This window comes from Strongylocentrotus purpuratus, unplaced genomic scaffold (genome assembly GCF_000002235.5).
Source record: "Strongylocentrotus purpuratus isolate Spur 01 unplaced genomic scaffold, Spur_5.0 spur5_scaffold_20, whole genome shotgun sequence".
NCBI lineage: Eukaryota > Metazoa > Echinodermata > Echinoidea > Camarodonta > Strongylocentrotidae > Strongylocentrotus > Strongylocentrotus purpuratus.
Window position 1 is genome coordinate 34,638,743 of NW_022145606.1, and position 24,890 is coordinate 34,663,632.

At 38.3% G+C, this 24,890-nt stretch overlaps 2 protein-coding genes across 2 annotated transcripts; both read right to left on the reverse strand.

Annotated features, from left to right (window-relative positions):
* Window positions 1–16,101: 16,101 nt before the first annotated feature.
* On the reverse strand, window positions 16,102–21,883 carry LOC115927419. The gene is made up of 2 exons (XM_030993281.1): window positions 21,781–21,883; window positions 16,102–21,732 (listed from the first exon to the last, which is right to left on the reverse strand). The coding sequence occupies exon 2, from the start codon at window positions 21,542–21,544 to the stop codon at window positions 17,279–17,281; it is 4,266 nt and encodes a 1,421-aa protein (XP_030849141.1). The 5' UTR covers window positions 21,545–21,732; window positions 21,781–21,883; the 3' UTR covers window positions 16,102–17,278.
* Window positions 21,868–24,604, reverse strand: LOC105439260. The gene is made up of 2 exons (XM_030993282.1): window positions 23,944–24,604; window positions 21,868–23,318 (listed from the first exon to the last, which is right to left on the reverse strand). The coding sequence occupies exon 2, from the start codon at window positions 22,974–22,976 to the stop codon at window positions 21,879–21,881; it is 1,098 nt and encodes a 365-aa protein (XP_030849142.1). The 5' UTR covers window positions 22,977–23,318; window positions 23,944–24,604; the 3' UTR covers window positions 21,868–21,878.
* Between the last annotated feature and the right edge of the window lie 286 nt (window positions 24,605–24,890).

The following is a 24,890-nucleotide window of genomic DNA, read 5'->3' on the forward strand; positions in this document are numbered from 1 at the left end:
CGAATTATGAAATTTAATATTATTCATCTTTCTTCAAAGATTACAATGTAACTTTCAAATTTTAACAACGATACAAATAATACCAAAGTGGTTATTATTAGAAAATGCATACAAATTTTATAGGAAAAAGATGTCACAAGACAAAAGGCCTATAACCTAGATCAAGTAATATGTTTGCACAAAGATCTGAAATTTAGAGAGAAATAAATATGTACGCATGGAACTAATTGGCTTGATTGGCAGTGTCACTGCAACGGAATGCCGGACAACTTCCCCATTTGTTCCATCACACAAAATGACAAAAATTTCAAGTTTTCAAAATGTATGACACGGGATCTGTTCTTTTTAGAAAACATTCAATAGTTATGCTGCCCACAGTATACTGTTATTATTGCCCCAAGGGAGAAGGTGCATATGCAATTTTTTTTTTTGATTTTTGTGTACACGACAATCGGGAGACTTATCCTTAAAACACGACCCGATCAAGTGAAAACATGGAAATGTTCGATTTGCCTAGATTTAGTGATCTCATATTTCAAACTCTCAAAACTTTTTATTACTGCTATTTTTTCAAAATTTCGCCATTCTTTCTCTCTTGTTTTTCCGCTTTCATAAACATGATTTCATTTACAACGGTTTGATTGCTTTATGAGCATACTACATTTCAGAGACACTGTATTTTTACAAACAACATGATTATGAACTTTTAGGACCCTTGGAACATAATATGGTAAGTTGTATTTCTCGAAATTAATTAATTAATTGATAAGAACATTTTTTTTAAAATAATAAAAACTGGTCCTATGATTAGTAAAGCATACATCAATGGATGTGTAAGACAAATTTCCAATCGATTTATAAAAACTTTGAAGCCCAAGCTAACATTATGACAACTAGTGTTTTCTTTTTGTTTTATTTCATGTATTACCATTATCAGGCCGCTACTAGATTGCGCAAGCGCACAGCGCTCAAAAACATCGCGCTTATTCAGGGCTTGCCTGATTGGCTACGAAACTATACAACGTGACCGCCCCCAAACCGCGAGGGCCATTTCCGAAATCACGGGGTCTCTCATTTGCATATTCTCTTGAGGTTGTCATTAACGGTTCGAGCTCATGTGATTGTGAAAATTGATTTTCTGACACGGTTTATACGAGATGATTAAATGTGTGCAATAGGCCAAGGAAATGCAATCTACATCTCTTTGAACTCTATTTTATAAACATACACATGCTTTTTTAAATCAGTTAGTTGTATAATGTTCGTTTTGCCTATCTTTTAAGTTAGGCTCAATTTGTTTTTTATTCAACTGCTCGCTATTTTATATTTAACATTCAAAGCATGAAATCATTACATTTAAAAGAATCACTTGAGAATGATACCCATGGCTGTTGGTTGTTATGATAAATTAATGATCAATGAAAAAAATCAAGTTCATTACATTGTGAAAGAATAAGAGGGTGGTACAAAATCATCAAAATGGTAAGGAATTGATCGTATAATTTTCCTAGTATATGGACCACACACTCTTGTGACATGGAAGATTGTCAGAACCTCTACCACATAATCTGAAGAGGTTTTTTTTAAATTTTTCTATTACTTACTCTAGAAATGATGAAAGTCAGCACAATGACACGGAGATTAATCTGAATTGTAGATAGTTAATTGATCATAGAATAAAATTATATGAATTAACATTTCACCTACATCTACTGATGCTTCTTCGAGTCAATAAAGATATTTTAGAATGTAAACACTTCAAAACGTCTAATACAAAATCAAATAAACTTTGACAGAAATTAATTTAGAGAGTAAGACCAAACAAAAGAAAATAATTGTGTAGAATATTATGTCAACAACCCTCTTCAAGAAAATAGGTATGATTGGTCGCAAGAGTTATGTAAAATGGAGGGGGAGGGGGGTGGAGGGGTTATTCGTCCTTACTAGAAACGTCTCAAATTGAAAATAAAGTCATGGGGTCAAAGCAATATCGTGTGGGTGTGTAATATTGAATCATATATAATATGTTTAGTCCTATAATAGATCACAACGGAGCCCAAATCCTGGTCAAAATAACAAAATAAAAAGCATGATGTTCCCTTTAAATCAAAATCAGTTAGTTGTATGATACTTTTTTTTGCGCATATTTAAGTTTAGGCTTAGTTTGTGTCTTATTTAACTACTCGTTATCTTGACTTACTTGACTTAGGAGCATAGGACGGTGTGTCCCCTTGCTCCCCTACGAGAAATCATGTTCCAGTCTGATCTGTCCTGGGCTCGTTGCTCTGCCTCTTGTGTGGATAATCCCACATCGTATTGAACCTGGTCCTTCCATCTCTTTTTGAAAACATCACTTTCAGTTTTCATGCAAAAATGCTTATTTGTTCAATGCACGCAAGTCAGATTGAGCGGATGATACAACGTTTTCATGAATGTTAATATGAAGTACGAAACAAAATAAACTGACGACTGAAACTAAGCGAGCGAAGTGAACAAGCGTTGTAAAAACATTATAAGATATCGGGCCTTTCCCTAGATTCTAATGTTTTGCGTGTTTTCCTCAATTTCGCGAGTTTTTTTTTTGTTTTAAGTGAAAACATGGACATCTTATTACTTTCTCCCCGAACCCCTAATATTTTGTTTGCTTCGAATCCACTCTCTCTGTTCTTATTTATCTTTTTTTTTTAAATATTGTTTTCCTTCTTTACTTTTATTTTCCTTCTTTTTTTCTTAATTTGGCGAGAAACTGTTTTGGGCGATAGCAGCCACCCCATACCATTAGCCCCCCCCCCCCCAACACACACACAATATTATTCCAGTCCAAGCATCGGAGGTTACATTCTGTTTATTTCCCTTTTTATCCCCTCGTAAAGTACTTTTTCTTCATCCTGACGTTTTCTCTATTCTTTTGTGTATTTTTGTTCCGTTACCGTTCAGCGTTCTCCAATCCTTCCCTTTCCATTCTTTAACCTTTCTCTTTTTCCATCAATTTTCTTTCCTCCTCATCCTCTCCTTTCTCTTTCTTTCTTTCTAGGCTTCTTTTCTTTTCTCCTTCCCCTGTCTTTCATTTTGCTCCTTCCCTTTTTGTTTGGGTTTCTCTTTTCTTGCTCTACCTTCTCCTTTTCTGTTTTCTCCTCCCTCTTCCCTCCTTTTCTCTTTCCTTTTTTTGCCGATAGAGGTGCCATATTTTCCTACATAAATTTGTAATCGGGTTTAAGACCCAAGAGACAGACAGACCATTAGACTAACGAAAAAAAAGATAAATAAGGAAACAAAAAAGCATGTCTAAAATGTCTTGTAACAGAGTGGCCAGTCAAGTTTGAAACTACTTATAAGATACTTCCATAACCAAACAGATTAATGTCATGACTTAATACATGCTGGATTAAAAGTATTTTAATAGCATATGGCCTCTTAAGTGACTGATTGTACTATTTTTTCTGTTACTTTGCATTGTCTCTCTAGTAATGGCGACGCAAGGAGGTATTGCCGATGGTCTTCTCTACCAGCTGGCTGAAGACATCGAGACGGGTGAGCAGATGGAGGCATTAGGACAAGCTCTTGGATTTAATGCTGCTGCTATTAATAGATACACTGACACCAACAACAAAGGTGACCGAGTAACTTGCAAGGGAACACGTGATATGCTGTTTAACTGGAGACAGACCGTGGAGCCTTGCGACCAGCATATAAGACTGAAACAAGCTCTCACTGATGCTAAGCTGGTTATGCTTGCTGATACATATCTTAAGGGGACACCACGTTTTAGAGGTGGGTCTATCAGTGCTAGCTAGAGTGCTTACAAATCAATTATTTCAGCTTTAAATTGTTTTAGAACATAACATCAGATAATTTCCATGTGTCACTGGTGGATAGCGAGGCTCCAATGGCACTAAATTGTTAGTATGATGAAGGACATGGTTGTCCGATTTCCGTCACTCTCTCTGTCTGTTTCTCTTTTTTGTTAAAGTCACTCCGCTGCGCGTTGGGGGGAGGGGGGTTACATGTATTGATGTAGTTCACTGTTCATAATGTGACCCTTTGTAAAGCCGCCCGGCCTGGTTTCGATTTATATTTTAGGTAAATGTTTAATTGTTTTGGCTTTATATCGGTTTATCTTTCTATCAATAACCCATACATTTGATAAAAAGTTCAAATCCTGAAATTCGGCAATTTGGCCAGTGATTTGTTTTGTAGTCACGGACAAATCTCCAGTTTCTCGTGTGAAAAACCCCATTAATTTCTGATTTTTTTTCTTCATATGCAGCTTCTCCCTTTGTGAAAAGCATATCAATGCATGTCTTTTAAAAAGGGAAGATCCTCTGGATTAATACATTTCGACAAATTGACGTTTTAGTATAGGATTTCCCGGCCAAATTCGCGAGTTTGTCATTCGAATTAATTTGTCTTGCGTTCCAATTCGACGGTTTTAGTGCAGTCAGGTATATCTCGGGTTTATATTCCCTTTTCTAGTTTTCAAATCTATGGAATTTTCGTTAGAATCTACGTATGTTTCATTCAAATTAATGAACAATGTGCTTCTTTAGCTATTTGGTCATTCGATCTGGCGCAACACGATTTTCTGACAACGCGACGGTGTACTTCTAGCATTCTAATTCATTTGTAGCATTCAAATTAGCACTTTGTGCACTTAAATTGATTGTCAATATACATTTCTCGTTTATTACACACTTTTTATAGCTCATTCTTTTTCTTTCAAGATTGTTTTTTCATGTGTATGTTATCATATTTCATTTTCTTGTCTTTTTATTAGATTAATCTGATATTCATCAGCATTTAAGTTTGATTGTTAACAAGGACTTGCATCTACGGACCTGATGGTCTCAATATATTTGTAAATGTTCATGTAAGGAAGTTTTTTGTCTCATGTTTCATCATAAATTTATCATAACTTTATCATAATTTCATTATGAAAGAAGGGTACGATATTGTGCCTGGGGTAGGGACTAGAGTCAACAATTTGAACATGATTCATTATTTAGCCATGTATTTAGCCATCGATCTGCTAGCGGGCAAGTAAACTATGAAACTCTTTAAGAAAAACAGAGGGGTGTGCTGGGTATAAGAGACGATGAGAATTACTTTTGTAAAATTCCGAGTCTGTAGTAAAAAGGGGCGATTGAGGGTACCCCACCTGTCCCGGGTATATGATTATGTCCGTGCAGAAATGCCATATCCCTTGATTTCGCCCCTTCTTTACATTATGTCTGACTACACCCATCTGCATTGTCCTGAAAATAAATAAATGGAATAACAGCTTCGACCCCAATGGCAAATCATGCATTTTAACTGCATTTTCTAAAAACTGTAAAAGTTTGTTACAAATCTTCCCCCTAACATTCGTTATTTGAATAAAAATATTACGAATACGAATGACAGGTGTTAATTTGAATGATAAAAATTACGCTTCGACAAGTAAATATTAATTAGAATGCAAGTTGAGCAGTTTCTAAATTGAATGACAGATCTATGAAACCCTTCAACCAAAATCCTAAATTAAATACAAAAACTGGAAAATTGAATGATAATTGGCATGGCAAAGCCGATCTGCGCTAACTTAAATGCAAAGTAAATGAATTCGAATGACAAACACGCGAATTTGGCCGGGAAATCCTATAATTCCGTGTGTTAGAACAAATTGGGAGAGCTGTTCGCCACTATACATCCCAGTAACATGACCGATTCGGCTAATAAGTCATGTACGTATACCGATTGCAACTTAAAAACCCCTCAAAACGCTCTTATTGTTTGTCCTATATCGTTTACATTTTTGCAAGTCTGCTACTCTATTTTTCTGCTTTCTGTTGGAGCAATTCGCTTTACTTCATGGGGAAGCAAAAGCATGTCGGAACAATGAAACTTGATGTTATTTAAAAAGAAACAAACTTAGCAAACCCTATTTGATCGGAGGGGAAGGGTGTGAATGCATTCAGATAATGTTGTCTTATGTTCTTTTATCATTCCAGAAGACTACAGTAAGAAGATCTCGGAGTCTTTGACTGTTCTGCAATGTCGTAAAATGTTGGAGAAGAAGTACTTAAATCAATTGTGTAAAATTCAAATGAAGCCATGGGATCAGAATGACTATGCTGAGTTCGAAGATATGCACACTGTGGTCACAATGGTGAGGAAGGACGCCCGTGGAAAAGACACGAAAAAGAAGGAAGTACTCCAGGGTTCTGTATCTGATATATTTTCAACGAAAGTAAATGGCAGACTGCCAGCTCGAATCCTCATTTCGGCCCCGGCTGGACGAGGGAAAACTACGGCAGTTGCTAAGATGGCTTACGACTGGGTTCATAGAGAAGAGGGGTCAGCATTAAAGCACCTGCCACTTCTGTTTGTTGTGAAATTCCGTAACACGAGTCAGCTTACATCGATTGGAGAAGCCATAAAATCTCAGCTTTTGAATGATGTTGATGATCTCACACCAGAGGGTCTAGAGAGTTTCATCAGAGCAAATCAGGAAATCTGTCACATCATACTAGACGGGCTAGATGAGTATGCCGGTATTTCTTCTTCAGAACAAAGCTCAAGGAGCAATATTGTCAGTGTCATCCGCTATGAGGAATTTACAGAGTGTCGAGTCGTTGTAACAACACGCCCTCATCTGGAGAACTTTTTTAATCAAGCGGAACTTCCAAGGGTATACACAAAGATGTGGATCGAAGGATTCTCTCGAGAGAGCTCTCGAGATTATATCGACAAATTCTTTGCTGCGAGTTCGAATCCTAATAGTGGACATGGGCTGAAGATTCACCTTGATGACCAACCACTTATTGATGAACTTGTTAAAACACCTCTATTTTGTCTCATGGTCTGTCACTTATGGAGCAATGACATACTTGACAGTGGTACTACTACTCAAACAGAATTGCTGGACAGCGTGAATGTTTTTCTGATGCAACATGCAAACGCCCGATCAAAGTCGAGAGTGACAATCACAACCGAAATATTAAGGAAAATAATTCTTCAACTTGGCGAAGTTGCTCTCACTGGTCTGCTCGACGATGCTAAAAAAATAGTCTTCACGTCTCGCGATTTCCGAAGAGTTCCCGCAATACTTGATATGGCGTGTGAACTTGGGATATTATCTAAGAAGACTGTTTCATTAACACGCCTTCCACAGTCCAACGAGACCACTTCCACTACAATTGAGTTTTATCACAAAATCGCACAAGAACACTCGGCTGGAAAATTCCTCGCTGATCAAACATACCACTTTCTGTTACGTTTCAAGATTTCTAAGTTAGATAGAGTACTACGCAAGATCAAAGCAAACATCGGTGACTACGAGAATCTCATCCGATTCGCCGCTGGCACGGACAGCAAGCTCTGTATTAGAATAATGGAGAAGCTCCTTACGAACAGCCTATTGGATGAGAGCGAGCGATATCGCATTCTCCTTGACTGTTCATCAGAGACAACGAGTACAGAAGAAAATGTGTCTTCGTTGGTTCAAAGATGTGTGAATGCAGAGTGTATTGTTCTAAAGTCACCGACTGTCTACACCGTCGTTGGGGCGCGAAATCTTCCAAAGCAACTTAAAAGTCAGGTATGCACATATTCAATGACACAATGTGTTTACAATAATTATTTCATTAAAAATGTATAATTTATCATTTTCTGCTGTAACTTTAGGTCAAAGAACTAATATTTCAACAACTGCATCTTGATGAATTATACTCCATTAAATGACGATCAATATTCCTGATATATTTATTTTAACTATTAATCTATGTTTGCCAAACTACGGCCTCAATCAAGGTACTCCATGACAGGAACAATACACACAGTTTAAACAAAGTAATAAAACATTTTTAAATAGGTCCTGTGCCTATTCATGTTGAGAAAATTATGAGAGATAAGATCAGGCTACAGTCTTGATTGCTTTAATGATTATCACAAATAAAGAGATAAAGTACTTGTATGTTATTTTATTGGTACAGTCTGTCTTTAATTCTCTCTCTCTCTCTTTCTGTCTCTCTCTCTATCTTTCTCTCTCTCTCTCTCTCTCTCTATCTTAACACTAGGTTAGGACAGTAAAGCTCGAGGGATCTATTTTAACTACCGACGTGACGAATGGACTATGGTCCTGCCTGAGATCATTTTCGATGCTATGTACTCTCATCATTTCAGACTCCTCTCTCAGTTTCCCTTTATCTCCGCCTGAGCTTCCATCCGTCAAAAAACTATCAGTCGAGAGAGTGACGTCACAAAGCTATGAAGGTCTGCTCTCATCGCTCTCTAGCTTGATACGTATCGATATCACTATCGATGATGCAGAGAGAGACATACCTCAGATCGCGGCTGGTCTTCGGCGGACCGGAGGACAGCAGCTCATAACCATCATCATTACAGCACCGTTATCACTCCCATCAGAGAAGAACAGTGTATCGAGAGAGACGATGAGAGGACTGGGTCTTGTGATCGGAAAACAAACCAAGAAATTGAAGACCCTACATTTGAACGGGGTGAAGTGCACAGACGAGGAAGACGTGGTTTTCCTCATTGAGTGCTGCAGACATGTGAAGACGCTAACAAAAGTGAAGTAGGTTCTTGTTCAACTCTTTTACCAAAAAAAAAAAATCCTATAAGATGATTACATTCCGTTATTCTGCGGGTGGTAAAGCATAATGATACGAATGCGGGAAAGGATGCAAAGGTTAAAACGAAGACTTAACATAAAAGTTTTTGATTTAAAGTTGTGATGGGTTTAGTTTTATTATCGCTCCTTATTGTTATTTTAGAATTTTCAATGTACAGTCGCAATACAAATAATTTGAATAGCTGTTTTGAATATTCAAAATTATAATATACAGTTGCATGTTTTATTATGAACCATCCTTTTTTACATTAAAAAAGTCATATTCTTATACAAATTAATTATCATAATCATAATTTTTTCAAAATTATTATTATTATTATTATTATTGCCACTTCTATCATTATTATCATTGTTATCAGTACCATTGTTTTCATTTTCATATATTATTATTGCGTTTAATTACTACTATTAATATTATTATCAATTTAATTTCTCACTTATTTACTATCATCAGTAACCTTATTTTAAACATTGGAACTTTATGCTATTTTAATGATGTATCAGTAACAGGATGAAGCGAATAAGAAAGTTTCGTACTCTGCAATGAAGGTTAACTTCCATTTTGTTATGTTCTACATAGTTTTGTCGGGTGCATCGTCTAAAGAACATTAAGTTCCATGATATGTCAGGTATACCCCCCCCCCCCCCACTCAGCTCTAAACCTTCGACTCCGAATTTGTGCATTGTTAAAGCTTTAAGAATGCCAAACTAGGGAAAGTACTTCTCACACCTAAACAGGGCACATACTAGCGATTAAAAAGGGCACGTGGGAAATGGACACTTATTGCAAAGGAAAATGGGAACTTGTCGAAGAAAAAGGGGCACGTGTCAACGTGAAAGGGGCACTTATCGGAGGAGAAAAGGGAGAAGGGGCACTTGTCAAACTAAAAGGGTCAATTTTCCTATGTGAAAAGGGACACTTCTTACAAATATACAAAGGGGCACTTTTCAGATACTTGAAAAGTGGTGGGGGCACTGTGTACCCCTGCCCAGCGGTAGCGCTGTCTCTGTTTATATTCCTCTCCCAACTTATTTTCTTTACTCTAACACCCAACGCACCGAATACCTCCATCACTGTTTTCTGAACATAGGTTATTCAAGTGTGGAACTAGAGAGGGCGACAGAATGGAATATTATCTGCAAGGTCTTCACACATTAACACACAACAACCTCCTTGTGCAAGTTTATCATGTAAGTATTGCTCCACGTTGTTTTCTCTGTACATTTTCATTTTTTTCTTATTTTCATCTGTATAACGACCGCTATGATGCTAATATTGTTCTATATTATTGTTTTTTATATATAATTTCTTAAATAATTTCAATCTTTGAGCCCTTTTTTATGTTAACGTTTCTTTTTGGTTATTTCTTTTTCCTGCAAAAACTTTTTCTTCTTCTGCTTCATTATTTTTTTCCAAACTGTTTCTTTATATTGCGAGTTTTATTATTAGTCTATTTTGTCCCTGTCCCAGGTATCGGTCTAAATTGTTTTTATTGTTATCCCACTTTTTAAACACCACATGCTCAATAGAATATCGAAACGTTGCTACATAACATTAATATTTTGTTGATAATCATGTTTCTTACCTACCATGTGTTCCTATTACGTTTCCACATGTAGTTCATTTTGTTTCCTCTGTCTGGATTTGTGCTACAATATTTTATCAAATATTATCAAATACTTTATCTAATATTATCTTCGTTTTGACGTTCGTTGTTTCGATGTTATGCCTTTTCAGTATGAGTTATCATCTTTATTCCTTGTATGCAAATGTCTTTAATCTTTAATCCTTCATTGTTTGGCTCTTCGTTGTATCAGTTTGTGCAATTTTTGTTATTACAAGAGCTCATTTACTTGATCTTGTTCTTTCTGTTTTGTATGTTGTATTCGTTTTAATACAACCCCATCTTGCTGTCCATTTGTCTTTTTCTCTTTATTTGGGGCGTTTTTAATCTGCATCAGAGGCGAGGCGGCGATCACGGGTAAGGGGGCACAATGCGTCTTTTTTTAAGTACACAAAAAGAGCTCCCTTTAGAAGAAAAGTGTCCCTTTTTATTTCAGATGAGTGCTGCTTTTTCTTTGTAATAAGTGTCCCTTCCCGTCTTATATGTGCCTCTATTCAAGGTTGAAAGGGGACCCTTAATACTTTGAAAAATTAAGTCGTTTTTTCCTCTATTAATCCCCCTTTTCCCGTATTATAAGTGCCCATTTCAATATATGATGAGTGCTCCTTTTCACATTTAAATGATTGACTGAAAAGTTTACTGAGAACAGTCCATTATCATAGTTATGCGACTGAACTGACATGGATTACAATAACAACCATGCACGTATTTAAAAACAAATATATGCAAATTGTCAACAAGACCATGCGACGTTGTAACACGTTCATAGTACGTCAATCTCGTTTTGAGGACGTTGTCACTCCGTCTAATTGCAGTTCTAGAGCACCCTTTGCGTCCAAGCCAGTCCGAGCCCGTCCATGAAGGTCTAAAACAGATCGAAACATATGAGAAAATAGCTGTAACAGTGATCCAAGTAATTTCCATCGCCATATTTTACTGGCATTGCAAGAATATTTGGAATTTAATGTTAATATTTGGTGTAAATATGATCTATAAATATATGGTTTAAAAAATACCAACAAAATGAACAGTTTTACTTTCCTATATATATTATTAGCTGAAATGACCTAGTTTGCATATTTTATGAATATTCATAATTGTTTTTTTCTTCAAAAAAAAAAAAAAATTTCCATACCTGTCTGATATACATAGGTTTCATTGATGTATCATTTTCGGTTTTGATTTTATTACATATGCGCATATTAATTAGGCGGACTTAGTTTTTTTCACAACTTTTTCATATCTGCAGATTCGCAAAAATGGCAAAAATGACTTATTTTGTTTGTTTCTGTTTTCAAAACGGTAATAGCTTTTCTTTTGTGTATTTTTTACCACAAAGATGATATTTTAGTGTCTGATAATTTACTTTATTATTTGTGTCCAAGAAAGTGATGACTTAAGTTGTCAACTTTGTCGAATTTTGCCATTTTTGCCAATTTGACCATTTCTGGCAGGTTTTTCGGTAATTTTGCGATATAAAAGAAAATGGTATAAAATCACAACGCATTGACCGATTTCAATTCTTTTTTGTTTTGTTTTTTGAAGCTTTCATGAAGCTCGATCATTTGCAATCATCAAACAACATGTGTTTGTTGTACTTATTTTTGGTGTGCTATACCTACTAAAAGGCGTCTTTAAACCTATCTTTCTTTATAAACTATGCCCTTTTGAACATCATAGACTATAAATGTAATGATCTGCCCTATGTTTAAAAAAAAAAAAGTTTTTAGACGATGAAGGAGTTTTCAAACTCAAGGTAACTGTATTTCCATTTACAAATGTCTTTCATGTTATAACAATTGTTTAACTACCCTACGTGCTGTAAAAAGCTCTTTTTTATCACCCCTCATCTCCCATGTAACAATACATTTCTCATAGCCTCTCTAACACGTTCCCCTCATTTGAAACGACTTAGAGCTTTTTTCATTTCGAACTTTCCCCCACACTTTGTTGGTCATCTCTCATTAAGTTCATGTAATATATCAGAGGTCTTATCATGAAATTTCAAATTTGTATGGTCTCCCCCTTGAAAAAAGCTCCACCGCCCTTGCTTTCCTTCATACCCGTTTTCAATTTCCCCTTCACTTGTTCATATTCTTAACATTACATTTTAATTCTTTGATATTTTCTGTCGTTTATGTCCGTCCGGTGCCTCTTCTTTTCATAACACACGTTTATGTTTTTTGAGTGTCCTCGATTATGTTACAACTTTACAATTTGTAATTGTTATACTTTTTTATGGCTTTGTTAAGGGGGAAGTCCACTCTGAATTTAATTTGGTAAAAAAAAAGAAAAGAAAAAGACAAATGAAACAAACAGGTTAGTGAGTTAAAGCAAAAACCGATGAAAAAAAAAAAGATATTTTGATAGTGCAATCAAACAAACATAAATTGGCGACTCTTTGTCGTATGTATCTCTCCCATTTGCCCTGTACTTAAAACATTCAAATAATAATAATAATAATAATAGTAATAATAGTGGGTTATTATATAGCGCTCATTTCTGTCAAACTAGACAATCCTGGCGCTCAAAAATTCTATATGTCCCCTTTGAAAAAGGTTCAATCAAACATTCACCTTAAATATAAGTATTGCAAATATGGTTGCAAATCTATTCCGTCATAAATAACTAAACAAATGATAGTTTATAACATTTTTATCTACAGAGCAAATTAGAGAGGAGCTCGCGAGATACGTGGCGTTGTTGCAAATGTTTTTCACGGATGACATCTTCAAAAACTGTCCTTTTTTACTCAAACGTTCACTATTTGTTCCCCTCAATGTCCTGCTTTTATTTAAACCAACTTGATATCAGGATGGACTTCCCTTTTAATTTGCATTTCATCCACCTAGTAAGAGTGGTGTGAGGCCCCAATGAAGCCAGTATCAGTGCCTAGTTCCATGCGATGCTATTGAAGTAAGTCCCTGTGTTTCCCTATGATGAAAGCTTATAATAAAACACAGATCTGGGTTCATTATCGGTTATCATAGTGGAATAAGGGATTTGAAAATATTCATTCGATAATAAATTTATTCATGTATTTATATTTGTGAGTATTGATTTATTTCTTTTCAAAAATATATACCTATGGTTTATGCGGTTATGCCTAAATTGTATGTTAATCTTGTCATAAAATTATTTGTATTCTTCTACAGGATAATAAAAAGAATCCCAGGACTTATCAGATTCCTCTCATTGGTTGAATTCTAGTGATGACTAAACACTACGAGGCACAATGCTGACATGTAACGTGCCTTATACCTGACAAACACCACTATGTTCGTCGAAGAACCTTATACGTCTTCTTCTTTTTTTACATTGGTGAAGTTACACTAATGACTAGGCACAAACACAGTCGGGCGGAGATACGTCACTATGTTTAAGGAGATGGTTGTTACTGCAAACTCTTCTGCACTGTCTGACCATGGGCCTACTTAGAATGTCCATGGTCTGATGAATGAAAAATAAGTGTGGCTATAAACGCAATCACACATGCTCTAAAGACCATATTTACTAGTTTGGCTAGGAGGGATTAGACTACCCAGTGGTTCACTGACATGTGACTATCTCATCAACTCAGCTCTCAATTAACATAAGGAAAAGAGGACCATGGGGGACCAATGGTCACCGATTAGGCATTATTTTATATATAGATGGATCAAGTAGCTACAACTAGTACAGTGGGGCTTTAACACATATTGTAACGTGACCCCTGAAATTGTGTGAATGTTTTTAGCGATTTTTTCCTTCTCATTAATACACAGTCATAATACCTAGAAAAGTATACCTTGTTGTAAGGATTAATTATTATTGAGTCCGCAGAAAAAAAAATTATGCTAAAAACACTAAGATAACCAAAAATATCAAAATTTAATATTTAAGTTCATGTTACACTTGTGTCTACCATCTAATGTTATGTTTGGTGCATATTTAGATTCTTCCTGTGATGTTCTATCATATGATGTATCCGTATAGAAGATAAAGGCTTTTTAACTTAAACGTTAACTGCACGGTGTAACGTGAGCGGGGTGAACTTATCACACACAATTCAAGATATTTAGATAACAATATTTGTTAAGTTTGAATTCATTAAAGGGCAATCACTTTCACGAGCGATTCCTAGTAGCTCTTTCCCTTAAACTATCAGGTTCTCTTTGCATAAAAATATATAGAAATAATAATGTACAGTATGCTAAATGTTCTCTCGAAAGTACGTGTAATGATAATCAATAATGTATTTAACACAAAGATAGGATTGTGGAACAAAATGTGATTTGTAATTCATTGATAATATAGGCGCGCCTAAGCTACCGTAAGAAAACTACATTTTAAGAAAACCTGTAGGGAAATGTCTTTTTAGGTAATCAATGTGTGTGCTACAAACATTAAGAATATTCGAGCCGCCTGAGCTCACCTCTCATTTCGCCGGCTGTGTAATAATATAAAAAAAGAAGGAAAATATGACAAAACGAACGATTAGCCAAAATATAATAATTAAGATAGTGTTCAATGTGTTCAAATGTGGTTTTAGAAATGAGCAGATTTGTTTAAACCCGTTTTTATTAGAAATTGCCAAATAATTATTTACAATAACGCACATTGGAAAATATAAGAATACTATAATAACGAAAAGTGGAGAGTTGAGATCCGTAGGAATGCCAAGCAAAGCTATTTCCCTTCTCTTCCTTTCGTAACAGTGATGGAACGTATCCTACCTTCACAGTTTGTTCATGAACAGGAAAATAGAATTCAAGCGGTTCAAACCCAGACTTATGTCATGATTAGTTATGATGATCATAGTACCATCACAGAAAAGTTGGTAATAGTGGTAGTAGCAGTTATAGAAGCTGCAAAAGAAGCAGCATAAAAAATAATTGATACCAATGTTAATGATTATGATAATTACAATGAAAAAAAGAAGAAGGAGAACAAGAAGAAAGAGGAGAAGTAAAAAGAAGAAAGCCAAAAAGTGTGTAGCAGTGGTAGTGATGAAATGTCTCATTTACCATTTATATAGAGACATTATTTGTTCTATTAGCTAAGTTCAATATTTTAGTTGCTTTGTCTACTTCTGTCTAGTTCTTGCCAAGTAGGATACTCCTCGAACGGAAATAATGTATTGTCTTGCCTAGTATTATATTTAATCATGTATATTACATTTCGAATCATTCATTGTATTCTCATATTTCTCCAAGTATGGAACGTACTGCCAGTACTCCAAATTCCGTTAAACTTTGAACTATTCAGCAATACTTGTTACCGTAACGACTAACATTACATATATGTGTGCTAGTTATTGTGGCTGCCTTCATAAATCTTTATATGAAGGAGTTTCGTCTAACAATAAATCCAACTGTTGTTATTCACAAGGCACACCGATGAAAATGAACACTGGAAACAATTTGCTAAAGTCCAACCAACTTCTGTTTTATTCAGCAACTCGTAACTTCACTTTCATATCTTCGGTAAAACCTTCAGATAACAATCTGTAATGATAATAAACAAGCAAACAAATAATGAATAAATGTTTCAGCATGTAAGCATATAAAAACCCTATAGCTAAATTAAAGATACTGATTACAACACATTAATATATGACACAAGATTAAAGTTAAACTGGATTAAATATCTATGTGAACACACCCTGCATTGAAACTATGCAGTAAACTATTAAACAGTACACACAAGCAAAGGTACATGAGTGTGAACAGGGCCGCATTCAGATGCGGTTCGTCACTTAAGTTCCTGTGCTAAATAACTAACAAAGAAAATTGTTTCTTTCCTAAACACTTAGTTTTGCTCTAAATTCGACATGAACTATATATATAATAAACAAGTTATCATCTACATAGTAGCAGAATCTTTGCTACTTTGAAACACTTAAATGTACTGTAACTTCTGCTGACAAAGACAAAGAACTCGGCTTTCTACACTATACATTATACACACTCATCTCTTTGTCTACTCCTAAAAGCTAGGTACAACATTTAACATCATCTTTACGAAACTCCTATAAAATTCTACCAAACTCAACTGAGATTATATTAAGATACATCCTAGCATTCTAGTATATATCAAATAACATATATAGAAATAGATATCGTATTCTTACCGAATTGGGCCTGTAGTTTGTTCCACAAAATAACTAAAAACTTTCTGCTGCAATGTTATGTAACTCGGACCTTACTGCATCACTTCGACATTCAGAATGACTGGGGTTTGCTTCTCCCAGAACATAGGTGGAGGAGAACAAAGAACTTCCTGTCTCTGTGACTAGTAGTATAATCTTAAAGTAAACAATAGCCCCCAAGATATGCTGGTAGGCATATTAAGACACTGGTAGTCTCATAATAAGACTCTTCAAACTATATAAGAAATGCACATTTCTTCACTACATCCTGATGTAGTGACATGGCTCCTTTAAATGTTAGTGACATTTACTAAAATAACTTTTAATATCCAAAGCTAAGACTACGCTAAAACATAGATAGACATACTGCACTACTATTACTACCAAGGAACAACATTAACCTCTAACGATCATTCATCATTCATGTAACTTTCATGAACATTATCTACAATGCATAAGATATATCAACTTAACCCATCAATGCTCTAACTACTGCTTGATTGGTAATCAATCAAAATAAGTGTAATACACCTGACATGTAACTAACATGTATACGAAGTAAACTTAATCAACACCTTTCGTTAATAACCACGTGGCTACATATGTGCGAATGAGGACACTTCTGACATCAGAAAAATATACAACAATGAGATAAAGGCTCCTTGAGGGGGAATCCCTACTGTCTTCTGCGTGATAATGACAAACTTGTTTGCAAATATAGGATAAAACAACAAGAAACGTAAAGGTCATGAAACTAAGATAAAGGTAGAAATCTAGAAAGAGGGAATGAATGAGAAAGTGAGAAAGTGATTGAGAAAGAAAGAGAAATGGAAAGAAAAAGACAGGTCACGATTAGTTTTACATCTCTGTTATTAACAACAGAACTAATTATTCCTAAGACTCTACCGGCAGTAGTAACACGAGTTTGTGGACGGGTCTATCAAGGTAACAAGGTTTCTTCAGACGTTTGCCATTACTGTCCAGAGCTCCATCAGCCATGAGGAGCTTTACCTTTCTAACGCGTCCGTCTTGACTAGGAAAAACTTCTGCTACCCTTGCCAGAGGCCACTGGAGGCGAACATCTTCAGTCTCCTTCGCGATGACTACATCGCCGATGGCCAAGTCTCTCTGCGTTCGCGTCCACTTCTGGCGGGGCTGTAACTGCTGGAGGTACTCTCGGCGCCAGCGTAGCCAGAATTCATTGGCTAGATACTGCACACGTCGCCACCACTTTCTAGAGTACTTGTCTTCGCCCTGGAAGTTTCCAGGTGGTGGTAAGATTACTTTCGGCTTCATTGTCAGAAGATGGAGTGGGCACAGAGGTTCTGGTGCTTCGGCGTCACTCAGGTTATTGGTGGTGAGAGGTCGAGAGTTGACGATACATTCTGCCTCTGTCATACAAGTTCGAAAAGATTCGTCGTCAAGCTGGCTGCCTGCCTTAGCAAGTAAGGTGTCCAAGGCCCTTCTCACCGTCTGAATCTGCCTCTCCCAGACACCGCCCATGTGCGAGGAATGTGGAACGTTGAATTTGAATGGTATCCACTCAACACCATTCTCTAGAAGGTATTCTTGCACATGCTTCTGGTCCATTTCTTGTAGAGCTTGTTTCAACTCGTTTCTGGCCCCAATGAATGTTGTGCCTTGATCTGAACGGAGCTGTCGAACAGTTCCTCTTCGATTCATGAACCTCCTCAAGGCATTGATGAAGGAAGAGCTGGAAAGGCTGTTCGCAGTCTCAAGATGGATGCTTCTGGAAGACATACATGTGAAAAGGACACCATACCTCTTCACCTCGCTTCTCTTTTCCTTTAAAAGGAATGGACCGAAGTAGTCGACTGCACAGTAGGTAAAGGGGGCAGAAGGTTCAACTCTCTCCCTCGGTAGCTCCGACATCTTCTGCTGCACGAGAGGCCCTCGTAGTTTTCTGCATGTTACACACTGTGAGATGAACTGTGAAACTGCAGAGGAACCTCCTATCACCCAGTAACCTCTTTGGCGAAGCTCGTTGCGGGTTAAGCCACGGCCCATGTGATTGACTCTACTGTGGCAATCATCGATCAGCAGTCTGGTGACATGGCATTTTCGGGGCAGGATGATTGGGTGTCTGATCTCTCTGGAAATATTTGCCCTGTCTATACGGCCACCAACTCTGATAATTCCATATTCGTCGAGAAAAGGATCAAGTCTATAGAGACAGCTCGTCTTCTTGAGTTCAGCATTCCTGGCCCTGGTCGCTTGTCTATCAGTGACCTCTCCTGTAGCTTCCAGATTCCTCAGAGCCTGCATTTCCTCCAGGAAATGTTCTGCTTGTACACTTTTAAGGATCACCCTTTCAGCACTCTGCAGTTCGCCTAGAGAAAGCGACTCCTTGAAGGACGGCCTTTCAGCATCTGGAGATGAGCTCGAGATTTTCACAGCCTTGTTCTGCAGCTTGCCTTTGAGTTGAATACATCTGGCTACTGCCTTCTTTGCCCTGTGCCAGTTGGAAAAGCTATCCAGACGGCTAGTTTCCTTCTCATCTCTTGCTCCTGTTTTAAGGGCAGTAGCACGCTTTAACTCTGGATCGCTTTCTTCCAGCTGGACGGGCGGCCTTGTAGGGTTGACTTCAAATATACCATCCGTCCAGAGAAATTCTGGTCCTCTCAGCCAACGGCTGTCTTGGGTAAGCTGCTTAGCAGACAATCCTCTTGAAGCGTCGTCTGTTGGATTCTCGGATGTGTCTACGTAGCGCCACATATCAGGATCTGTCAGGTCTCGGATCATCTGGATCCTGTTGGCTACATAGACATGGAATCTTCTGGCTTCATTCTGTATGTAACCCAGGACTACTTTGCTGTCAGTCCAGAAGAATTCCTTGAAGCTGTCATACTTGAGCTCCTGGTTCAGAAATCCACTCATTCTGGCTGATACTGTAGCTGCAGTTAGCTCGAGCCTTGGTATGCTGACCTGCTTCAGCGGGGTTACTCGGGACTTCCCGATAACAAAGGAACAGTGGACCTTGTCTTGGGTGTTGACAAGTCGGATGTAGGAACACTGTCCATATCCCTCTTGGCTTGCATCCAAAAAGTGGTGAAGCTCCACTGCCTTGACTTCACCAAAATCACGTGGCTTGTAACATCTGGGTATCTGGAGGTTCTCCAACTCAAGCACCTCCTGCAGCCATCTTTCCCAGCGTGGACGGAGATCTTCTGGTATTGGACTGTCCCAGTCCAATTTGCTTCGGCAGAGCTCTTGCAGGATTTGCTTTCCTCTCAACATAACGGGGCTAAGGAAGCCACAAGGATCGTAGAATGAACTCACTGTTGAGAGAACTCCTCGTCTGGTGAAAGGCCGTTCCTTGAGCTCTATCTTGAAGTTGAAGACGTCATTCTTGATGCACCAAACGACTCCGAGAACTCGTTCTAGAGTCGATGGACTTCGAGCTAACCCAAGCTCCTTTTTGTCCGTAAGCCCTTCCTTCTTGGTGAAACTCTCTTGCACTTCCCTTTCATTGGATACAATCTTATGCAGTGTTAGACCTGCTTTTGCACAGATCGCCTGACTGTTCTTGAGAAGCTGGATCGCCGATGCAACATCTGGCTCGGATCTCAAGCCGTCATCAACATAGAAATCTGTCCTGATGTAGTTAGCTGCTGGCGCTCCATATTCTTCTTCTCCATCATCTGCAGCTCTTCTCAAACCGAACGTAGCTACTCCTGGTGAACTAGCCGCACCAAACAAGTGTACCTTCATGCGGAATTCCACAACAGCATTCTCGGGGTTTCCATCTTCCCACCACAGGAATCTCAACAGGTCTCTGTCTTCTGCTGCTGCGTAGAACTGATGGAACATACTTTTCACATCAGCGGCTACAGCTACTGCTTCCTTACGGAACCTGCAAAGCACTCCCAGGAGGCTGTTCATGGTGTTTGGACCTTGAAGTAGCATGTCATTAAGGGACACACCTTGATAAGTAGCAGAGCAATCAAAGACCACTCTGATCTTGTTGGGCTTTCTAGGGTGATACACGCCAGTATGAGGAATGTAATTAACCCGATCCTGTATCTGAAGACGGTCAGCTGGCACTCTCTCTGCATAATTCTGGATGACGTCATCCATGAATGCTCTGTAGCCTTCACAAAATTTGGGGTTCTTCCGCAACCTTCCAGACAGCTGCTTCCATCTCTTCATAGCAAGTGGCTTGTTAAAGGGAAGGTTTGGTTTTGCAGACTTCAGAGGCAGCGGCATCTCATAGTGGCCGTCTTCACGTCTGCGGATACCACTCTCCAGGATCTCCATGAATCTTGTTTCCTCCACAGAGTAAGGCTCACCATTAGCACCTGAGTCCTTGAAGTCTTGTTCCAGAATCTGTATGATTTTCTCAGTGTCCAGGATCTCCTTGGCCTTACTCGCATAGGCAAACTTTGGATGCTTCTCAATTGCAGATATCCTATTGCAGATCAGGACTCCATCATCCTGTACCGACGTCTGGCATACCTTGCCAACTACTCCCCATCCAAGTGCTGTCTTCATGGCATACGGGTCATCTTCTCCTCCTGCTATCACCTCTCGAGGGCGGATGGCTCGGGAACAGTTATTTCCAATTAAGAGCGATACCTTGACGCTTCTGTTATATGGCGTCAACTCATGAGCAACTGGCTCGAGATGAGGCCACTCCTTCAGGACTTCAATCTTGAGGATCTGGGATCTGCTAGCAGGAATAGACTCTCTAGAGAAGCACGGGGGTAGGTCAATCTCGTTCTCCCTATTGAAGTCCAACACCTGTAAACCGCTCACTTTCATGCTCCTGACATTGGCCGTTGCGTGCATGGTGGTGAGCCTGAGGGTAGTATCAGTTCCCTGTACTCCTAACTGCTCACACAGTTCGTCCGAAACGAAGCCTACATTACTCTGATCATCTAGGATGGCGTAATGGAGGAACTCCCGGGAAGGCTCGTCCTTGCATCTCACCCAGACTGGCACGATCATGCAGTGCTCCTGGCCATCTTGATCTGGAAGAGAGCATACGTTGGTGCACTTGGATGAGCCTTCCTCGTGTGGCCTTCTCTGGTTATTCCTTGGTCTATGCAGACAGGCAAGGTGGCGCCCTTCACAGACCTTGCAAACCTTCCTCTGAGTGCAGTCCTTGACCTGGTGACTGTCAGCAACGCCGCAACCCATACACAAGTTCTTTTGAAAGAAGAAACCCTTCCTTTCATGTAACAATTTCTTTGTAAATTCGTGACAGTCATCCAAGTGATGCTCTCTCCCACAGTACGGACATGAGGAATACTCTCCCACGTTTGTCTTTGAAGATACATTTGTTGCAAAGGTCTTCCCTCTCGGCTGGTTGCGATTGCTGCGGTCCCCTTCGTACCGCCTTGGTCGTGCCTCACCACTTCGATTGCTGCGGTCACCTTCGTACTGCCTTGGTCGTGCCTCACCACTTCGCAGACCCTCTAGCTCAGGGATGTTGGCCTTGTTGGCGGCTCTGCTGACAAACTCGGCAAAGACTTCAAGTAGGGTAGTTCCCAAGACCCCTTGTCTGCCATTTATTTACCTCATCCCGCCATGACCTTTCTAGATGTAGGGGCAGTTTGTTCAACATCTTTATGTTTTCTTGAGGATAGTCCAATATCCCCAAGGATGACTCCGTTGACTTAGCCGACACCACCTGCTCTAGAAAGTCAGAGAATTGACGGAGTCCTCCAGGATCCTTGTCGAAGATACGTGGCCAGCTGCTCAGCTTCTTCGAAAATGCTGTACTGATAATACTGCCACTGCCGTATCTTTTTTGTAACAGTTCTGTGGCTTGGAAATATGCCTCGTCTGTGCCCAGCAGGATGTAGTGCTCTACGACCTTCCTTGGCAGTCCTGCTACGTAGCTATTCAAATAGCTCAGCTTGGTAGCTCCGTCGAGGGGTTTGGAGTCCACCAAGTTTGAAAAGGCATTTTTCCAAAGCCTGTACCGTAAAGGATCGCCACTGAATATAGGTATCTCTAACTTTGGAAGTTGACTAGCAACAGCAAGTCTCTGTGTCGTCATATTCTGTTGCATGATGGCCTTTGCCATATCAGTCATCGACTCTGCCATCTTTTCAAACCCTGTCTGGCTAGAGGTGCCGTCAAGAGGAGGAGTTGCTGTGCCAATTGTCACGTCTTGCTGAGATTTGAAGAATCTGTGGACGGAATCTCCTGGCTGTTCCTTTGGCAAGGTAATATGTTCGATGGCGGCTTCAGAGCCATCACTCTCTTCATCTCCTTCCAACTCCGCTATTCTAGCAGCCGTCTCCTTTCTCAGCTTCACTTTTTGTAACTTCCGTTCCTCCTTCTGGACTGCTCTCACAGCATGCTCGCGCTCAGCCTTGAGAGCATCAAGCCTGTCCTCGTGGTCCATGACAGCTAGTTCTGCTTGAAAGGCTTCTGTCAACCTCGCACTCTCACGAGACTTCCGTGAGCTTGCTACACTTGTAGCCTTCGTGATGACTGCATCACATTGTCCTGCTTCCACATCGCTCTTGGTGAACTTAACACCTGCTAGACTCCTAGCCTTCGATCTGGAAGTCCTCTCTGTTGTCGCTCCACGTCGCAATGCAGGCTCTGATAAAGGCATGACTTCAGGCCTTTATAAACCTAGGTCTGCTTACAAGTTCATTAAACTGCTGCGAAAGTCTTTTAATTGATGTTCGATTGTCATTCGAACTTCATTCGTTATTGTGGAACTTCGCTTGTTATTCGACTTCGAATAACAGACTTCGATTGTTATTGTGGCTGCCTTCATAAATCTTTATATGAAGGAGTTTCGTCTAACAATAAATCCAACTGTTGTTATTCACAAGGCACACCGATGAAAATGAACACTGGAAACAATTTGCTAAAGTCCAACCAACTTCTGTTTTATTCAGCAACTCGTAACTTCACTTTCATATCTTCGGTAAAACCTTCAGATAACAATCTGTAATGATAATAAACAAACAAACAAATAATGAATAAATGTTTCAGCATGTAAGCATATAAAAACCCTATAGCTAAATTAAAGATACTGATTACAACACATTAATATATGACACAAGATTAAAGTTAAACTGGATTAAATATCTATGTGAACACACCCTGCATTGAAACTATGCAGTAAACTATTAAACAGTACACACAAGCAAAGGTACATGAGTGTGAACAGGCCGCATTCAGATGCGGTTCGTCACTTAAGTTCCTGTGCTAAATAACTAACAAAGAAAATTGTTTCTTTCCTAAACACTTAGTTTTGCTCTAAATTCGACATGAACTATATATATAATAAACAAGTTATCATCTACATAGTAGCAGAATCTTTGCTACTTTGAAACACTTAAATGTACTGTAACTTCTGCTGACAAAGACAAAGAATTCGGCTTTCTACACTATACATTATACACACTCATCTCTTTGTCTACTCCTAAAAGCTAGGTACAACATTTAACATCATCTTTACGAAACTCCTATAAAATTCTACCAAACTCAACTGAGATTATATTAAGATACATCCTAGCATTCTAGTATATATCAAATAACATATATAGAAATAGATATCGTATTCTTACCGAATTGGGCCTGTAGTTTGTTCCACAAAATAACTAAAAACTTTCTGCTGCAATGTTATGTAACTCGGACCTTACTGCATCACTTCGACATTCAGAATGACTGGGGTTTGCTTCTCCCAGAACATAGGTGGAGGAGAACAAAGAACTTCCTGTCTCTGTGACTAGTAGTATAATCTTAAAGTAAACAATAGCCCCCAAGATATGCTGGTAGGCATATTAAGACACTGGTAGTCTCATAATAAGACTCTTCAAACTATATAAGAAATGCACATTTCTTCACTACATCCTGATGTAGTGACAGTTATATTTATAATATAGGTGTATATTAACGCATGTATATTTTACATGAATCTATAATAAAATACTGAAAAATATCATTCTTGTGAGTTTCATGCTTATATTATCAAACTGTTTATTATTCATGTTTGACAAGTACTCATGTTTTTTAAGGCATCTTCCTCCTTCATGTTAAAAACGGACAGTATAATAAACAGTTTAATGACTAGTACAAACAAATATGATAACAAATTTATATGTAATTTTTATAATTTTGATAAATTTCGTGTGAATTGTGACGATAATAGAGCACTATATATTTTGTTTATAAATAATTTTGGATAACTGCGTTGTAAATACGTTTATGCGACTGTATATTTTCTTTAAAATTAAATGTCTTGTTTCTCACTCCATGCCTTGCATGTGTTTAATTGGTTTGAGAGACGTATGCAAGAAAGAACTATAATTTGTTTCCATGGAGGGCATACGGAAGAAAAATGTATGAAGTTAGATGTACAAGACAAACGGGACAGTTGTCCTTAACTACTTCACGATCCACAGGCAAAAGTGCCAACTTGATAATCGCATATATCATATATCAAACGTTAAAAACTCTTTCATTATTGGTAATATTTATTTCAAACTTTCTCCATTCAGATTGCCTCATTTGT

Coding starts and splice junctions, on each gene's coding strand:
- LOC105439260 (XM_030993282.1), bottom strand. CDS start 22,976: ATGCCTTTATCAGAGCCTGCATTGCGACGTGGAGCGACAACAGAGAGG.
- LOC115927419 (XM_030993281.1), bottom strand. CDS start 21,544: ATGGGTTGCGGCGTTGCTGACAGTCACCAGGTCAAGGACTGCACTCAG.